At 36.9% G+C, this 17,664-nt stretch overlaps 1 protein-coding gene across 1 annotated transcript; it reads left to right on the plus strand.

Moving 5' to 3' along the window:
• Positions 1–16,234: 16,234 nt before the first annotated feature.
• Positions 16,235–17,012, plus strand: LOC112170586 (pathogenesis-related protein 1). The gene has a single exon (XM_024307933.2). It carries the CDS (start codon positions 16,242–16,244, stop codon positions 16,734–16,736), a length of 495 nt encoding a protein of 164 aa, XP_024163701.1. The 5' UTR covers positions 16,235–16,241; the 3' UTR covers positions 16,737–17,012.
• Positions 17,013–17,664: the final 652 nt, after the last annotated feature.

Below are 17,664 nucleotides of genomic sequence, written 5' to 3' on the forward strand. Positions count from 1 at the left end.
CAATTAAATATGATAAACAAGTCCTCCCAGGACATTTAAAAGAAAGAAGCCCCGAAACTCCCTTTTAAAACACATTCCCAAATCAACACAAGTCACCCCGTGACAAAATCATAATAATTGAAACTCTGACAATTAAATATGATAAACAAGTCCTCCCAGGACATTTAAAAGAAAGAATCCCCGAAACTCCCTTTTAAAACACATTCCCAAATCAACACGTCAACCCGTGACAAAATCATAATAATTGAAACTCTGACAATTAAATATGATAAACAAGTCCTCCCAGGACATTTAAAAGAAAGAATCCCCGAAACTCCCTTTTAAAAACACGTACTCATGAGCATCAGATAGCTCCCCGCTACCCCCCATGATGTACTATAGCAACAGACTAGAGCTCTAACTGATCGTATCCACAAACCCGGCCAAAGACGTGAAGTCCCGATATATATGCCTGAGGTTACTCCCAGCAACCCGAAATCCTCAGACCTCCCCGGTCGTCAGATCAAAACCTTTCAAAATGGTCACTCAGGACCCAAAAGTTACTCAACTCACACAAAAGGAGATGTCACCCCGTGACCTCCAATCATCAGACCTCCCCGGTCGTCAAATCAAAACATTAACTCAAACCAAAAGGAGAAATCACAACCTGTGACTCTCAGATCTTCCGACCCCCGGTAGTTAGATCAAAACGTTCAAATCACATCAAAGAAACTCACACCAAATCTTGACACTTTTCAAAACAATAGAAATTCCCAATTCCCACACAATGTTTCCCGAAAAGTCAAGCCCCAAAACAATAGAATGAAACCCATCAATACCTATTACTTCAATTCACTCATCAACCCACAAGAATATACATATTCCACGTAAATATATATATAAGTGATCATTCACTCAGGAAGGCCACTAATACCAACTATAGTTTGCAGTTAACTAAATAACTCTCAAAACAATAAGGTCAACCCGTTCGTGAATGAACTTCGTGAGATTACTCACCTCGAAATCCCGCTGCGTCTTCAATAAAGCACCAAGCTGCAATCCACAAAATAACCGTCCAGAAAACTTCGTCAAGTACCTAATCACATACGGTTCCAACTTAGTGATGATTCACATTTGATTTTAGTTCGAAACCCCTGTTTTGAACTAAAATCCCCAAAGTGGTGCCAATCGAGGCAAAACCACATCCGAGACCTCCCAAAGTCTTCGGAATACGTCCACGATCGATGTGACCGAACCATAAGTCGATCGGACGCTCGAATCCTCACGGATCGAATAAATCGATCGATATGAAACTGCAAAAATCATAACAATTCCATACGAACTCCAAAATTTCCAAATTATATATCGAAACGCTCGTATCACCGAGTAGAACATATATAATACCAAAAATAGTTCCTTAAGTGGCCGGAACACAGCCGGAACGCCGCCACAGGCTGTGGCGCACCGTCGCCGGCCAAAACTCAATAGTTCACAAAACTCCCAATATCAAAGTTCTTCATCTAAGCATGCTTGTGAACTTTCCTAACTAGCTCGAAGTCAGAAAACAAGCATAAAGGGTTGAAAATTACCTCACAAGCCGTGAACAGTAATCCTATCCGAGTTGATCAAAGTTTCACGTGAATCGATCCAAACAACCACCAAGGATCCATCAAGGAGGCTGCTCTGAGCTCAACCAAGAAGACTTGAAGCCTCGCCGACATCGGAACAAGGATTTCCGATCGGGTCCGAAATCGTCCAACTGCTCCTCCTTCTACCACCACCGAGAATCAGTGCTAGAGGACACCACAGGGACGACCAGACGGAGGAGACGAACTGATCTGGAAAGTCTCGTCGCCGGAGATGGCCGGAGCTCGCCGGAAAAGTCGAGTCGGATCGTCCGGGTTCTGGTCGGGTCAGCCGGATAATTTCGATTCTGAAGGTGCAGCCGAGAGAGAATAGAGAGAAAGGAATGGTTTCCGGAAAAGGAAACAAATGAAAATAGTAAGTTTCCCGAAGGAGAAACTTCTATTTATACCAAAATGGAAATTCCTTCCAATGGCCATAACTTTCTCATACGAACTCTGATTTCCGCGTTCCACATGTCCACGAACTCGTATCGACGCGCTCTACAACTTTCGTGAAGGAAGTTTTTGGAGAATCTCAACGTATCAAAATTCAACCTTGAACCCCCCCCCAAAGTCATACTTTTCAAATAATTAATTTGTCCGAAACACTTCTGCTCCGTCCACGAGCCACGAAACCGTCCAACAACCATAATTTAGATTCCAGAAATTCCTCAGAAAATAAATACGAATTTCCAGCGCATCACAATCGTTCTAACCGAGGATTGAGGGTACTCCTGCAAAGATGTGTCAATTTAAAGTAGTAATTATTAAAACAAGTATTAACAAGTATTTATCTACAAATTTACGCAAGAAACACGCCATAAAAAAGGGGGGATTCAACTTTTAGTTTCTAAGTTCCTATGAGAAAAAACAAAGAGATAATTATATACATGCAATCGACTTCTTCACACTCAAATCAAAATTTTCAGACCATATCAACATGCAACGAGTTGTTTCCATCTATACAACATCAAATCGTGTCAACACTAAATATCAGAAATGAACTCGAAGTACAAGTCTAAAGAGATCGAGTACTGCTTTAATTCTTCATTTTAATCTTCTAAGTTAGGAAAAGTCCATAACTTAAAATATTTCATATAAAATGTTACGTTAATAATGAAGAGCATCGGTCAACGTTGAATATGAATCATTAATTGCAATTAGAATTATGAATTCATACATGTATGCATCCATAAAAAGTTACAAACGTACGAAACATGTAGCATATAATCTCGACCATTTTCATAGTCGTTACCACTTTAATTTTTGCCCTAAAATGATTAGGTGAATTAGAACACAAATTTGGCTTTATTAACCTGCAGATTAATATCATTGTTCAACCAAAATCATATGCTTAAAGACATAAAAAGGATGGCACAAAATCAGATTGTAAAGATATCATAAACAACTCAAGAACATAAAGAAACGAATCTGAAAATTACTAACATAAACTCGTTCTTAACAAAAATCCAACTCCAATAACAAAGTGCATAATCAAAATCTGAAATTCAATACTAAAGAGTACAAAAACAGAAAGAAGGGCCATAGGTTACACTTTTTGATCTACAAGGAAACTTGGAGAACGTCAAGAGAACACACAGCTAGGCCTTCAAGAACACAAACAGCCTTGGAGAAATCCTAAAGCTCTTGACGACAAGGCTTTTTCTGAATTTTCGGAGGGGGTTTTGGAGAGAAGAGAGCTTGGCTAATGAACTGAGTTTTGCATCAAGAAGTGATGCTTTTGGCTTCAAGAATTACTGCTATTTATAGAGGAATCTTCCTCTCTTGTAATGAGAACTCGGCCATTCATCTAGAGGTGAATTCTCCTCCAAGTTTCTTTGATTTTGTCATGACAAAGTCTTGAATTTTCTGATCTCTTTTTCCCTTAATGACTGATGGTATATTCCTTGGATATCTCTAGAGTTAATCTTGCAATGCTCCTTCTCTTTCCCTTGAATAGTGATCAAATACATCCCTTATTCATCTCTAGTATTTTCTGATTTTATTCCATAAGGAGTACATGACATATCCTCTTAAATTCCCTAGAATTTTGCACGGCAAACTCCACCTTTCCCTCCTTTGAATTGCATTAATTTCATCTTCCAAGAGTTGTGCACACAACGAACTCCTATAATAAAGGAAAATCAGAAATTAATTAGAGTCTATAGCCAATAGGAAATAAGTTAATTAAGATAAATATTAAATATAAACACTCCCCTTTTATCTCCACGAAATAAGGAGAATTTTTTATGTGAATAAAACTCCTTGAATTCCTCCTTATTTATGTAAGTTTTCTTCTCCTTCAAGTTTTCTTGATTTCATCACTCAAGAATACTCAATGAAATGGACTCCTAAATTCTCTTTTCAAAATAGGAAAATCAGAAATAGGAAAGTTCAAAGGAAGAAAGTTCCCTAAAACAAAATAGAAAATATTTCCTAAAATGAAAGAGGAAAGTTTCTAAAATGACTTATCCTTCATTTACGCTCATTTTTGCTCTTTTTCGCCTCTTTTCTCCATTTTCGACCTTGAAGTACCTAAAAACAGAAATTATGTTAGAGTTAGTAATTTTAAGAGAATAACTTAGCCAAATGAGGGAAAATACATATTAAAATCATCACACTTTGTGCTCCTATAGTGTTAACTTCCCGTCGAGCCAGAGCACAAAGCTATGTGGGCTATCAAATTTTTGAATTTTGATTTGGAAGCAAGTGGTGAAAAGCGGAAGCTTGATATTTGTGAGTTGGAGGAGATCCGGGAAGAGGCATATGATTACATGATGAAAATTGGTGAAGAAGACATTTCTTCCAGAGCAAAAGGTTCTCCTATACAATTCTAGGCTCAAGTTATTTTCTAGGAAGTTGAGATCTAGGTGGAGCAGACCTTTTGAGGTAGTTGAAGTTTCCCCTCATGGTGCTATCACAATCAAGAATTTTCATGGTGGGGAACCCTTCAAAGTAAATGGGCATCGATTGAAACCCTACTTCAACACCACATTTGACGTTCAAGAGGAGGAGATCACCCTCCAAGATATTCCTTGACTCACTGTCTTAACATATGGATCGGCAATGAAGTCCTTAAACAAAGCGCTCACTAGGGGGGCAACTTGTGATGTTTATTCTTGTTCATTTTGCATCAATAAGGCTATCTAGTCATGTTTTTGGGAGGTGGTTGAAGTTCGGAGAATGAAGAGACATTTTGAGCTACAATTCTTATACGGAGGTCATGGAGGACAATTTTGGGGTCGTGGATGGATGGGCTCAAGGCTATAAGCTTAATGGATAACCCTTGCCCTTATTCCTTGCCTATTGTGTGACGCATTGCTCTAGGACATTCTTTGTTCAAAATGGAGTCGATCTTTTTATGAGCACCTTGAGCTATTCTAGAGCATACGAGGATGGTGTCTTATATTAGTCTTCTCCAAAGGTCGTGAACATGATCGCCAAAGGGGATTTTCCATAACTTTACTCCGCATTTAGATTTTCATTTTCATAGTTAATTTTTGTGCTTTCGCTTGAACTTCACTCTCATACCTAAATCCAACACGGGTTTTAGCTTTTGAGCTCACTTTACAATATTAAGGACAATGTTGGTTTTAAGTGTGGGGGTGAGGGCTCAGGTGCCCTATTTTTATTTCTTTCAAAAAAAAAATAAATAACTTTTTGTAATTTGAATTTAGTGGTTAATGCCTTTTCCAATCCCAATGACGAGACATGGACTTAGCTTGTTGTGATTGTGAATAGATTAAGCATGATCTAGGACTTTGAATTTATTTTGTAATTGAGTGTATATGTGATCTATGCTTGACTATATATGCACACACAGCCCAAGGTTAGGTTGGTTCCTCATAATTAGAGAAGTATATAGGTGATTTGATTAACTTGCATGCCTTATTTGTGAGCTTTTGAGCCTAATATAGTATATGCATTATTCATTCACTTTTTCTTTCACGTGTGTACAATTTCATGACATTGCGTATTTAGAACTTGCTTGAGACCTCTCGAGGCTATATATTAGCTTACGACAGGATAGAAAGGAAGGAGGCATAGGGCTTAATACCACCATGGCCAAATAAACATATGCCCAAAGATATTTACCACTAGATTACCACTTTGAGCCTATTTATATATTTAGCATTTTTGTTCATTAGCACCACAAATCCCTACCTAGCCTAAACACTCTTATCCTACCCTTCCATGGTAGTTGGTGAAGCGATTCGAGAGAATGACTTTATGTTTGAGTGCTTCAAAAGAAAAAGAAAAGTCAAAAGTGTGAGGTTACAAAAGAATAAGTGTGAGGGTGAGCGATTTTGTTTAGAAAGGAAAGTTTCAAAAAAAATAAAAAGAAAGAAAGAGTAGTTTGAAAAGAAAAGAAAAAAAAAGAAAAAGGGTGGAAAAAAGAAAGAGAAAGTCAAATAGAAGAAAATCTAAAAATAGAAAGAAAGTAAAGTATTGTATATAGTTTAGTGTGAGTTGTATATTGGATTTTAGAGTGAGCGACTTATCATTCGAAAGAAAAAGTCTTAAATCTCTACAAGAGAGAGTTGCTTAACCGATTTCTATAGACTTTGTATTTCCTTATCCTTCATTTCCATTAGCCACATGCCTTTAGCCCCATTATAACCAAATAAAAGACCTCTTGATCTTAAATGTTGTGAGATACCTAGTGGAGATGAGATCGAAGAGCAAGCATATGACGACGTGTGTTACGAAATTACTTTTGAGTGGAACACATATAGTCCCTAAACACTTGTGAGTTTAGTGGGTTATGTTGGGTCTTCTATATGTCTATTTGATTATGGTGGATTGATGTGACACATGCATATACTTGAGCATCTGTTACATGTGCATCTTAATTGCATTACAACTTCAAAAATATTATGTTGTGTTTATGTCTATTTCATTGTCATATACATAATTAGTTATCCGAGGGTTATGGTTGGGAAGGCTAATACTACACTTCCTTTATGTTTGTGAGTTAGTAGATTTTCGGATTAGATTTCATTTAGTTTGCCTGAGGACAAGAAATGTTTCAAGTGTGGGGGTGTAATTACACACATTTCAATGCATGTAATTGTATCTAAAACACTATGAATAAGTTAATTTTTTTAGTTTTTATTCAATTTCTCTTCTTTTTCTTGGGGACTTGCAAACTCCCATATTCCCCCCCCCCCGGGTTTCTTCATCATAGGGGGAGACCTAATTTAGCCAAATTGTGGGGGTTCGTGCTCACTCAAAACTTGGAGCTTGTCGAGATCTCCAAACTTAGAGTTTGTAGAGAATTTATGATTGACCACTTACGTCATTATTTCGATCTAATCCAATACCTCTTGGAATTAAATTTCTTGGAAGTGATTACGCTAAGAAATCCCTAATTTCTTGGGAGCGATTACGCGCTCAGAAATTTTATATGTTTTCGTGGTAGCTTTTTCCGCTCGGAAACTAACCCTTCTTCTTGTTCTCTTTCACGATGAGTAACCTGAACAAATTGGACTTTGCTCCTTTGGGAACAACTGGCTCTGGATATCACAGGTGGGTTTGTGATATCTGCCAGCATCTCAAGGCTGATGGAATCCTGAATATGATTCTCAAGCCTAGCCAGGATGTGCTAACTGTTGAGCAAGCTCAAGCTTTGGAAGCAAATAGAGCAGCCTTAGAGGCAAATATGGATGATTCTCTCCATTACGAGTGTATGAATGAAGAAGACCCCAGAAGGCTGTGGGTCTCACTCGAAGAAAGATTTGGCAACGTCCGTGACTCCCTGCTTCCTGACCTAGAAGTGAGATGGGATAGCCTCCACTTCTGTGATTTCAAGTCAGTTCTTGACTACAACTCAGAAGCAGTTCTCATTAAATCCTTAATGGAATTATGTGGTAAAGAGATCACAGATGCGATGTTGATTGAGAAGACTCTCTCTACCTTCCCCATCTCTGCATTGATGGTTGCTAAGAACTATCGAATCAATGTTACTGCAAAACGAATCACAAGGTGTCATGAGCTCATTGGAGCTATAAATGTCACTGAAAAGCATGACAACATCCTTGTGAAGAACTATAATTGAAGATCTGTGGAAACAGAGCATTTTCTAGATTCCAATTATAGTCACGCTCCTAAGAGAGGGCGGCAAGAGCAAAACCCTAATCTTAGGGATACATCTGTACATTTTCATCCATATAATCGCTCTACATGGGAAGGTAACTGCCGAAATAGGCGAACATGGAACCGCAAGGGTAAACGTGGAAAGAGAGAGGGAGGCAACGCCTCTGGCCATGTTGGTGGCCCCACCAACACTAAGAGCCATCTAAATGACGCTTTCAAAGCTCCTCCATCAATGCAGTCTGAGCAAAGAGATGTATGTTCTTGATGTGGAGTATCTGGTCATTGGGCACACATTTGTAGAGCTCGTGAAGAAATTATCCCCGCCTACAAAGCATATTGTGAAGCAAGAGAAGCTCATTATGTGGAATAAGAAGATCAAGAAGATGATCTAGATTGAAGGATTGAAGACTGGGATCAATATATAGATCACCAATTCTGTTTAAGTCTTTATATTTCCAAGAGATGTAATAGGCAATTGCCATATACTTTTGTAGTAAATGCCATTGGTTTAGTTTTTCTTCACATATGCTCATCCAAAATGAGAATGATGTCTAGGAAGGTTTTGAGATAAGTGGTACTTAAGCAAGCTTTGCTCCATCTACATCTCTCTACTCACCTGGTCATATTTACTTTGGAGTTACTGAAAGAAGTCAAACGACTACCTTTGTTTTGCATTAGCAAGCATGGATTAGACTCTCTGAATGGTTAAGAGACAATTATGTACACCATTGGCTTACGAATAAAATTTCGAGTTCTTTTCATTATGACTCTATTTTGATTCTGAGCATATTAGTTTGTGACTACGATGGCTGGGCCATCAGTATTAATTCAAGGACATGGAATAGTCCAAGTTCCCCTTGCCAAAAGGCACCCTGATTACTGTCGCAAAAACTCTCTACGCTCCTAGGGCAAATCACACATATTAATAGCCAACGGATTCCATGCAAAAATGCATGTAGAGAACGAAAATGCGTTCCTTTGCAATACCTCTAACGATTGCGAACAAAGGTGCATTTTAGAAAAGTTTATGTGTCTATCTAGTGAACTCTATGTCACTATTCGAGCTAGTAAATTCAATAAAGTTATCAGAGAAGATCTCTTGGATTTAGACACATATTGGCTTTGTCACGACAGGATAGGTCATCCTAGTCATGATATGATGATCCGTCTACTAAAGAATTCACACAGACATCTATTCTTTCGAGCGAAACGAAGCATGAATCAAAAGTTGATTCCTAGACTAAGTGTGACCGCCGCTGCCATCCACCACCAGCCTAGGGCTGGCACAGTCACTATCCATGACGCCATGGATGGCGTCCATAATAGTGATGGTGCCTTATGTAATGCTTAAATCACCAACTTTGCTTCAATTAGCATTTCAGACGCTCAAACCTAACCAAAATCCTTATTGGTTGTTTCTAAAGTCTGTCGCTCGTTTTACAAAGCCCGTTCCTTAGGGAAATTAGGACTGAGACTATCCTATGCAAAGGATATGAAAATACTCATTCTGTTCTTACATAGAGTCCGTGGGGATTCTGTGGACTGATTCAACCAACTTGCGGACGTTTAAATATCTCATGATGTTGGTTGACACGCAAATATGTTGGTCACGTGTTGTGCCATTGTCCATTTGTAAATGCTGCGTATACTACACTCGTAGCACATATCATATGACAACGGGCTCACTTCTCGGATCATCCTATTCCGTCAATTGGACTTGACAATGCTAGAGAGTTTACATCGAAGACTTTCGATGGTTATTGCATTAGGGATTGATGTTAGACATCATATTGTCATGTACATACCCAAATGGTCTCGCGAAAACTACTACGATGATAGCCCGGATATTGTTAATGCACACTAATCTCCTTCTATCCGCTTGGGGTGATGCAATATTGCATGCATCTATGCTAATTATCTATGACCCACCGCCACTCAAAATATCTCTGCGTTACAGTTAGTGACTAGATACAAGTATTTCGTACTAACGCACATTTAGGTAAGTCATTTATGTGCCAATTGAGCCGCCACAGCGCACTATGATGGGTCCTTACAAACGAATGGGCAACTACGTTGGATTTGAGACTCCAACAATCATCTGCCACTTAATGCCCTTCCAAGACGATCTTTTTACCACTAGATTTGCAAGTTGTCACTTTGATGAGACAATCTTCCCGTCATTAAGGGGAGGTAAGAACATGAATGTGCAGCAGGAACGATAGGAATTGTCGTGGCCTGTCCTCACTATGTCTCATCTCGATCCTTGTTAAAGTGACGAGATCACACATCTGTTGCAAATATGCCTGCAAAGAAGGACGTCTGTATGGAGGAAAGCATGGCGCCAACGCCAAAGAGAGTGGTACTCTGGAGTTACAGGCCATAGCCTCAGCTAGGATGCGTGGGAGGCCCGTGGGTTCGAATGATACTTTGGCACAACACAATCCTTGGATCATCGACACTCAAAATCCGTCTCATGAGAATCTTCCGGATTATGGTTATTGTTAGGGGACGCCTCAACGTCAGAACCTATTCCTAAGAATATAGAGCTATTTGAAAATTACACTAGTGTACATGAGACGTGGGATAGAAACTCCATCATAATTGATGATGTAGTCACACATTTCGTTGCACATGAGTTTATTGAGTCTGATGATATCGAACCACACTCCATTGATGAATGAATGCCAACATAGAGAGATTTGGCCTAAATGGAAAGATGCGATCCAGGTTAAGTTGGATTCTGTAATGAAGAGGAAGGTTTTTGAGCTAGCGATGTCAACACTTCCTAACATAAAACCTATTGACTAATGGGTCTTCATTAGAAAGCATGATGAGAAAAAGATATGGTAATCTCCCCTTATGGCGCAAGGCTTCTCACAAAATGCCCTGGAATTGACCACGATGAGACATATTCTCTCATAATGGATGTTATTGCACTCCACTACCCTGTCAGTTTGGTAGTTTCTGAATAACTGACCATGCAGTTTAGAAATGTGGTCACTACGTATCTCTATGGGGATCTAGATACGGAATATACATGAAGGTTCATGGTGAACTTCATTTACCCAAGTCAAGTGGCTCTAGACCACGGAGCACATTTATAATAAGGTTGAAACGCTCACTAAAGTGACTACTTGATTGGGAAGAGATATGCCTGCGCGTTTCCATAACAAGTTTCGGATTCTATCGCGGTTCATGTTGGACATGATCTTCATTGGAAGCCCTTAAAGAGTTAAGGAAAACCACTGAACACTTGAAATCCGAGTTTGAGATGAAGGATTTTGGGAGAACACGATTATGTCTCGGTTTGGAACTTGAGCACTGTGTTGATAGATGCTTAGGCATTTTGACAAGATCAAGTCTTCAAGCACCCTCATGATCGTCCGTAGTCTTAATCCTGAAAAGGATCCTCTTCGTCTGAAGGATGATGACGAAGATGTGCTAGAGGCAGAAGTGCCTTACTTAAGTACAATAGGCGCATTATTGTACTTACCCCAATGCACAAGACCGGACATCTCATATGTTGTGAACAAGCTAGCCAGGTATAGCTATGTGCCAACGTGACGCCATTGGATTAGTGGAAAAAGATATTTTTTGGTACTTGAGATGTACGATTGATATGGGCTTGTTCTATCCCTACAGAGAGATGATGGATTCAGACCCATCACACACCAGGAACGTCACCAACACTGGCCTACGTCCACTATCCCCATCCCAAAATGACATGTGTTTTGGAAGGTTTTGCTGATGTTAGGTATCTCTCTGACCCACACAAAGGTCATTCCCAAATTGGTTAAGTGTTTACCATGGGTAAGACCACGATATCTTGGAGGTCTACAAAATAGACCCTAATCGCTATATCTTCGAACAATGTAGAGATTATTGCTCTTCACGAAGTGGTTTGTGAATGTATATGGATTGGATCCATAGTTACGCATGTTAGAACAATTGTGGTTTGAAGTCTACTACAGATGAGCCTACGAGCATATAGAATAATGTTACTTGTTTTGAATAAATGAAGCAAGGCTATAGCAAAAGCAACAACACCAAGTATAATCAGCAAACAATAGACTCTCCTTAAGATCAAAGTGAACTAGGTTCAATTTGAGGACAGTGCGGCAGGCTTGCTCACTAAGTCAGTGCCTAAATTCCACTTTCGAGAAACATGTTGGTAGTATCATTTGAGGAAGTTATCAGAACTCCCATGACTGTATTCATCAGGGGGAGATGCAGACATCAGGGGGAGATGTCTACATGTATGGTCTCGAAACATGAAAGGTGTGTTGTGCTCTTTTTCCCCTTCGACCAAAGTTATTTTTGTCCCACAGGGTTTTTGTTACTCAGCAAGGTTTTTAATGAGGCAACCAGAGGCACACCACATTTGGGCGACACAAGGAGGAGTGTTCAAGTAAATCCAGAATATGTGTCTGACCCAAACTCTAGCTTACTTGACCTAGTTGTAATAGGGTTTAGAATTAGAGATATTCTTGGAGATATTCATAGTTGTCCGATTAATTGTACGATTATCTTTCTTTGTACAACTCTGATTCTATGTCTTGTAATCCTCTATATAAAGAGGCCCCTATTATCAATGAAAGAACGACTTAATTCTCTCCCAATTTTGGTTTTCCTTAAACAGAAATATAATTAATTAATAAGGATAATATAGTAAATTGAAAAATAGAAAACAAAAGAATAAAAAAAAAGTAGAAAATGTGGTAGTTGTACGAGAAGTTTTTCCACTACTTTTAACTTCTCTCCACACACAGTGTATATAATTGAAGCCTATGATGTAATGGTGGTTGGGGTGGTAGGTTTTCACTAATCTTTTGATAGAAAAGAAAACACATTATCTATAACAATGGCATAAAGACGGAATTGTGTAGTGGGTTACGTTGGTTTTATTATCGAACAAGTAGAGGATTTTTTTTTTAGTTCATTGTATCCTTATTAGTCATTTCAAATGTGATGACAAAGTCAACTATTACATGAGAAAATTAGCAGGTCCAAATAACAATTTTGGAAGTATGAATAGCAGCACTCATTAAAAAATTCCTTATCGCTGCATTTGGATGAGAAAATTTTAAATTCTTGAGAAATTTTAAAATGATGGAATCTAAAGGGTGCGGCTATTTCCACCATATCATTTTCTTTGTTCACCCTATTTGCTCATTACACCCTACATTTTAACTTCAATTATTAAATTTATTTATGTAACCCATTTCTATTTCCAAGAATATCCTTATATGACATATCCAATTAAAAAAGATTTTTTTCTAATGATAATCTCACATTTAATTTATACTAATAAAAAAACTATTATATATTAAAGTTTCCTAACAAAATCATAATCTAATTTACTTCCATTTTTTTAACTTTTTCTCTCTGCTTCAATGTTCATCTATTTTAATCTATGTCAAAATATTAGTTAGTCAACAACAATGAGTAATGAAGAAGATATTGAGATTTTTCTTGCGTTTTTTAAATTTTTACTTTCAGTGTTCACAAAAGGTATTGCAAAATTTTTGATGTAGTTAACACTAATGATTTTGTAAATTAAATAACGAATTCATGATAAAGAGATAACAAAAAGACAAAAAAATAGTAATAAACGCAAATTTGGGTGGAAAAGATGAAGATTAATGTTATCTAATGAGAAATTAAATAATCTTTCTATTTAATTCATTGGTTATTTATTTATTTTTCCTTACAAATTTGGATTTTAGAAAATTAATGTACTTAGTAGTCATTTTACACTTGAGTAATATAGTATTTCAATAATTCAAATGTTTGTAGGGTGAACTAAGAAAATTGTAGGGTGGCAATAGATGCACCCCAATCTAAAACTCCATCAATTAAAATTTCATTAGTTACAATTTCCATTGTTTGGTTGTAAATTTTTAGAATTTGGAATGTATAATAAAGGGTTAAATACTATTTACTCCCTAAACTTTCAAGGAAAAAACAGTTCAGTCCCTGCCTTTTCAATTTCACACGTTTACTCCCTCATCTCTCAATTTTGAACCAATAGGTCCATTCAGTAAAAAAACTCTATTAAAATGTCTATTATACCCTCAGTTCATCTTTTTTCTTTTTCTTAATTTATTTTTTTTTTCCTTTTTTGTTTATCTCTTCTTCTTCCACCTCTCTTCTCCTTCAAAATAAAAATTTCTAAAGCGACCAAATCAATCTGAAACACAAAACCTCTCTTCATCTGCTCAATCAAAAAAAGAAAAAAAGAAAAAACAAAAGAGAAACAAATCTTTAAAAAAAAAATTAATTAATTAATTAAAAAATTTGAGGGTAGAATAGACATTTTTGGTCGGAGAATAACAAATTGGACCTATTGGTCCAAAATTGAGAGATGAGGGAGTAAACATGTGAAATTGAAAAGGTAAGGACTAAACTGTTTTTTCCCTGAAAGTTCAGGCAGTAAACAATATTTAACCCGATAATAAATTAAGAAAGTTTAAAACATACTAATATATTAAAAAAGAAAATGTATTTTGTTTTGGAAATTAACAAAGATATAAGAATAAACTTTTGCAGGAAATTTGAAATGACACATATTTTGATGGGAATTGAAGTGAGGAATTCAGACAATCAATTCTTTTATTTTTTTTCCACAAAGAAAATTATAATTTCTACATTTAAAATGCCAAACAAGGTAATTCATGTTTAGGAATTATAAATTCTTCATTTTCATTTAAATTCTCTTTTTTTTTTCCTTCATCCAAACACACTATATAAGTTGGACCTCCAAATATGATCTTTGGACCTATAACTTTTTTCAATTATTAATAAAGTTTGCCAAGTCATATGAAAAGAAAAATAAGGACAAAGAAATAAAAATAAAAAACAAATACTCTTCTTTACCTCCCCAACTATAACATTCAATTTTTTTTTTCCTTCAGAATTTCCTTATATTGCCAATATAGTTTTATAATTTACCTAAAAATTGTCATTTAATACAAAATTATATTCAAAACAATCTGATTTGAAATTTCCTTAAACTAAATTCATGGAATATTATGATATAGTTATTACTTGACCTTTCAAACCAAAACCCTTAAAATCCTTCTTTTAGGAAATTTAAAGGGATTCCAGCAACATCAAGATTGAGAACCAACCCTTTGATTAATTTTGGTGGAGGAGAGACTTACTCATAAGAGAGCAATATTATGTGATTTTGATTCATTTTGTTTCTTGTAGTTGAAGATACAGATAAGTAGAGTAACATATTGTTGTATATCATGTTCAAGGGGGTTTTGGTAAAAATAAGGCGGTCTACTTAGCTTTTCAAATATTCGAAAAAGTAATTAGAGGTGTACTAAGTATGAGGGTTCAAATAGTAAATTTAGAGATCCAACTAGGAAAATTTGTGTATAATTTATAAATACATTAAAAAAAAATTATTCATTCAAAAAGTAATATATATATATATATATATATATTCAAAATTAGCAAAAATAAAGAGAGAGAGCTGATGCAGACGTATTTTTAATGTGACTGCGCGAGATAGCTTTTTAACTACTTTAGCTAAAATTTAACTTCAAAATAGCAAGCATTTTTAAACATGCTCTAAATATCAATTAGTTATAAAAAAAATCTAATCACTGTGAGTTAGAAAGAGAGACACATAATTGTAAATTACTAATAATAGAAAATAATTAATTTAAAAAGAGAAAAATCTGAATAATGTACTCGTCCAGCTCAAACACATAAAATGTATAACCCTTTCTATTATGAGTAAAACTAGCTTGTATGGCATGGGCGCATTCCTAGCAAAATATGGCGAGAAACCATTAATTTCTAATGATCGCCAGGTCAAACTCATATAACATTTTCTATTATGAGTAAAACTAGCTTGTATGGCATGGGAGCATTCCGAGCAAATGTATCTAACAACACAAACATGACCCACTCTTGCGAGCTAAGTCCAAATCGAGCCATGCGATGTACATAACCTTAGAGCTACCTAAATTATAATACCATAAAATAAGCACCACAACTAGAGTAACCATGACAATGTTAGGGTTATAGACCAAGGTCCGCCGTAACTTATTTGAAAGCACCTGACCTTCCTATGTAGAAAGGGCACTCCTAGGATCTATACTAATTAAATGAGCCCAAAGTGCCAAGTTATTGAGTCAAACCAATAACCTAACAAGATACCTCAGTAATACTACCTCTAGGGTTAAGGCCTAATTTAAAGCAACAACCTTAGTAGCAAAGCAGGCCCAAGGACAAATTCCACAGAAAACTATTACTAATCAAATGAACATAATTGTATATTACTAATGGTAGAAAACTATTAACTTAAGGGGAGAAAAATTTGAACAATGTAGTCGTCCAGCTCAAACTCATAAAATGTACAACCTATTCTATTATGAGTAAAACTAGCTTGTATGGCATGGGCGCATTCCTCGCAAAATATGGCGAGAAACCATTAATTTCTAACGATCTCTGTCCCACCGAGTCATATGAATCTACACTATATATATGCTTTTGGTCCAACAGTTATTCTCATATGCTTCCAAAATGGGGTTCAACAAACAAAACTTAATAGCCGTATGCTCCACCGCTTTGATCCTAATTACTTATGTCCCTCTAGCAAGTACAGTCGAAGACGATAGTGGCTTCCTCAAAGCACACAATGAGATTCGCAAAGAGCACGGTCTCCCGCCGCTGCATTGGAATAAAACCATAGCTCAGTATGCGAAAAATTATGCCAATAAAAGATCTGTGGACTGCGCAATGGAGCATTCGGATGGTCCTTATGCTGAGAACATTGCGAGTGGTTTGGGTATGACCGGTGAAGCAGCGACAAAGTACTGGTGCACTGAGAAAGCCGAATATGACTACAACACAAATAAATGTACCGGTCCTGAGGAAGACGGTTGCCGCCACTACACTCAGGTAGTTACAAGGGCAACAACCCAACTTGGTTGTGCAAGGGCGAAGTGCAAAAATGGCGATATGTTTGTAACCTGCAATTATGATCCTTCTACAGATTGGGACCAGCATCCTTACTAAACATACTATATATGCAATAATGGTCTATGAGTTTTGCTCCAAAAAGGGATCAAAACAGTTATTAAAAATTGTCTACCTAAATGTACATAAAGAGTCTGATGTTGGCCTTGATGAATCTGTACTCATCATTTAAACTCACCTTGGCACTCAGTTTTTTAATACAAGTTTTAATGTTGTAAAATTTTTGAAGTTTTTCTTATGTGAGAATTTATGCATGGTTTGTAAGGATGAGGTTATATCCTCAAGGGAATAAATTGTGTTATATTTTTGAGATGATTTTTCATTCTCATTTTCTTTTATTGAAAGTTGAAAGTATCGGGGTTAGGATATAAAGGCCTGGTAAACAAAACAAAATGAATCAAATGAATTTTTGTTCTGATGTATGGGTTTTGTACGAAATTAGAATTAGATTGTTGATTTCGCAAGTTCGAGTAGATCGTGAACACTTTTTAATTTTGGATTATCATACTGATTGCATTGGTGCGAGTTCTTCTGGTGCCCGGATTTTTGTTAATGGGTAGACCCCGGTTTTAAAGGCACAGGTACCATGACGGTTATCTGCAACCCTTGCTTCCATCATTGTAGGCGCCTTCATGCAGGAAAAACCACGTTGTCAAGTCATACAAGAACTAAAGGAGATTGCAATAGCTTCCGCAGAGTCAGTTGTTGGTAAAAGAAGGAAGAGGTTGAGTGAGGTGTCAGCCTCTCCGAAGAAACTTCGATTGAGCCTTGCAATGGGCATGAAGAATCGTGACATTGAAAACATAAGGCTAATCACTGTGGCTCCGGCGGGGACTGGTAAGAATGATAAGATAGGTAAGTCGATGGATAGTCAAAATAAGTGGCCATAGGGTATAGCTTGGAAGACAAAAATTTCTTAACATAATGCAAGTTCTGAGAAGAAGAAAAAGTCGAAGGCTTGGAAGAA

This window comes from Rosa chinensis, chromosome 6 (genome assembly GCF_002994745.2).
Source record: "Rosa chinensis cultivar Old Blush chromosome 6, RchiOBHm-V2, whole genome shotgun sequence".
NCBI classification, from domain to species: Eukaryota; Viridiplantae; Streptophyta; class Magnoliopsida; order Rosales; family Rosaceae; genus Rosa; species Rosa chinensis.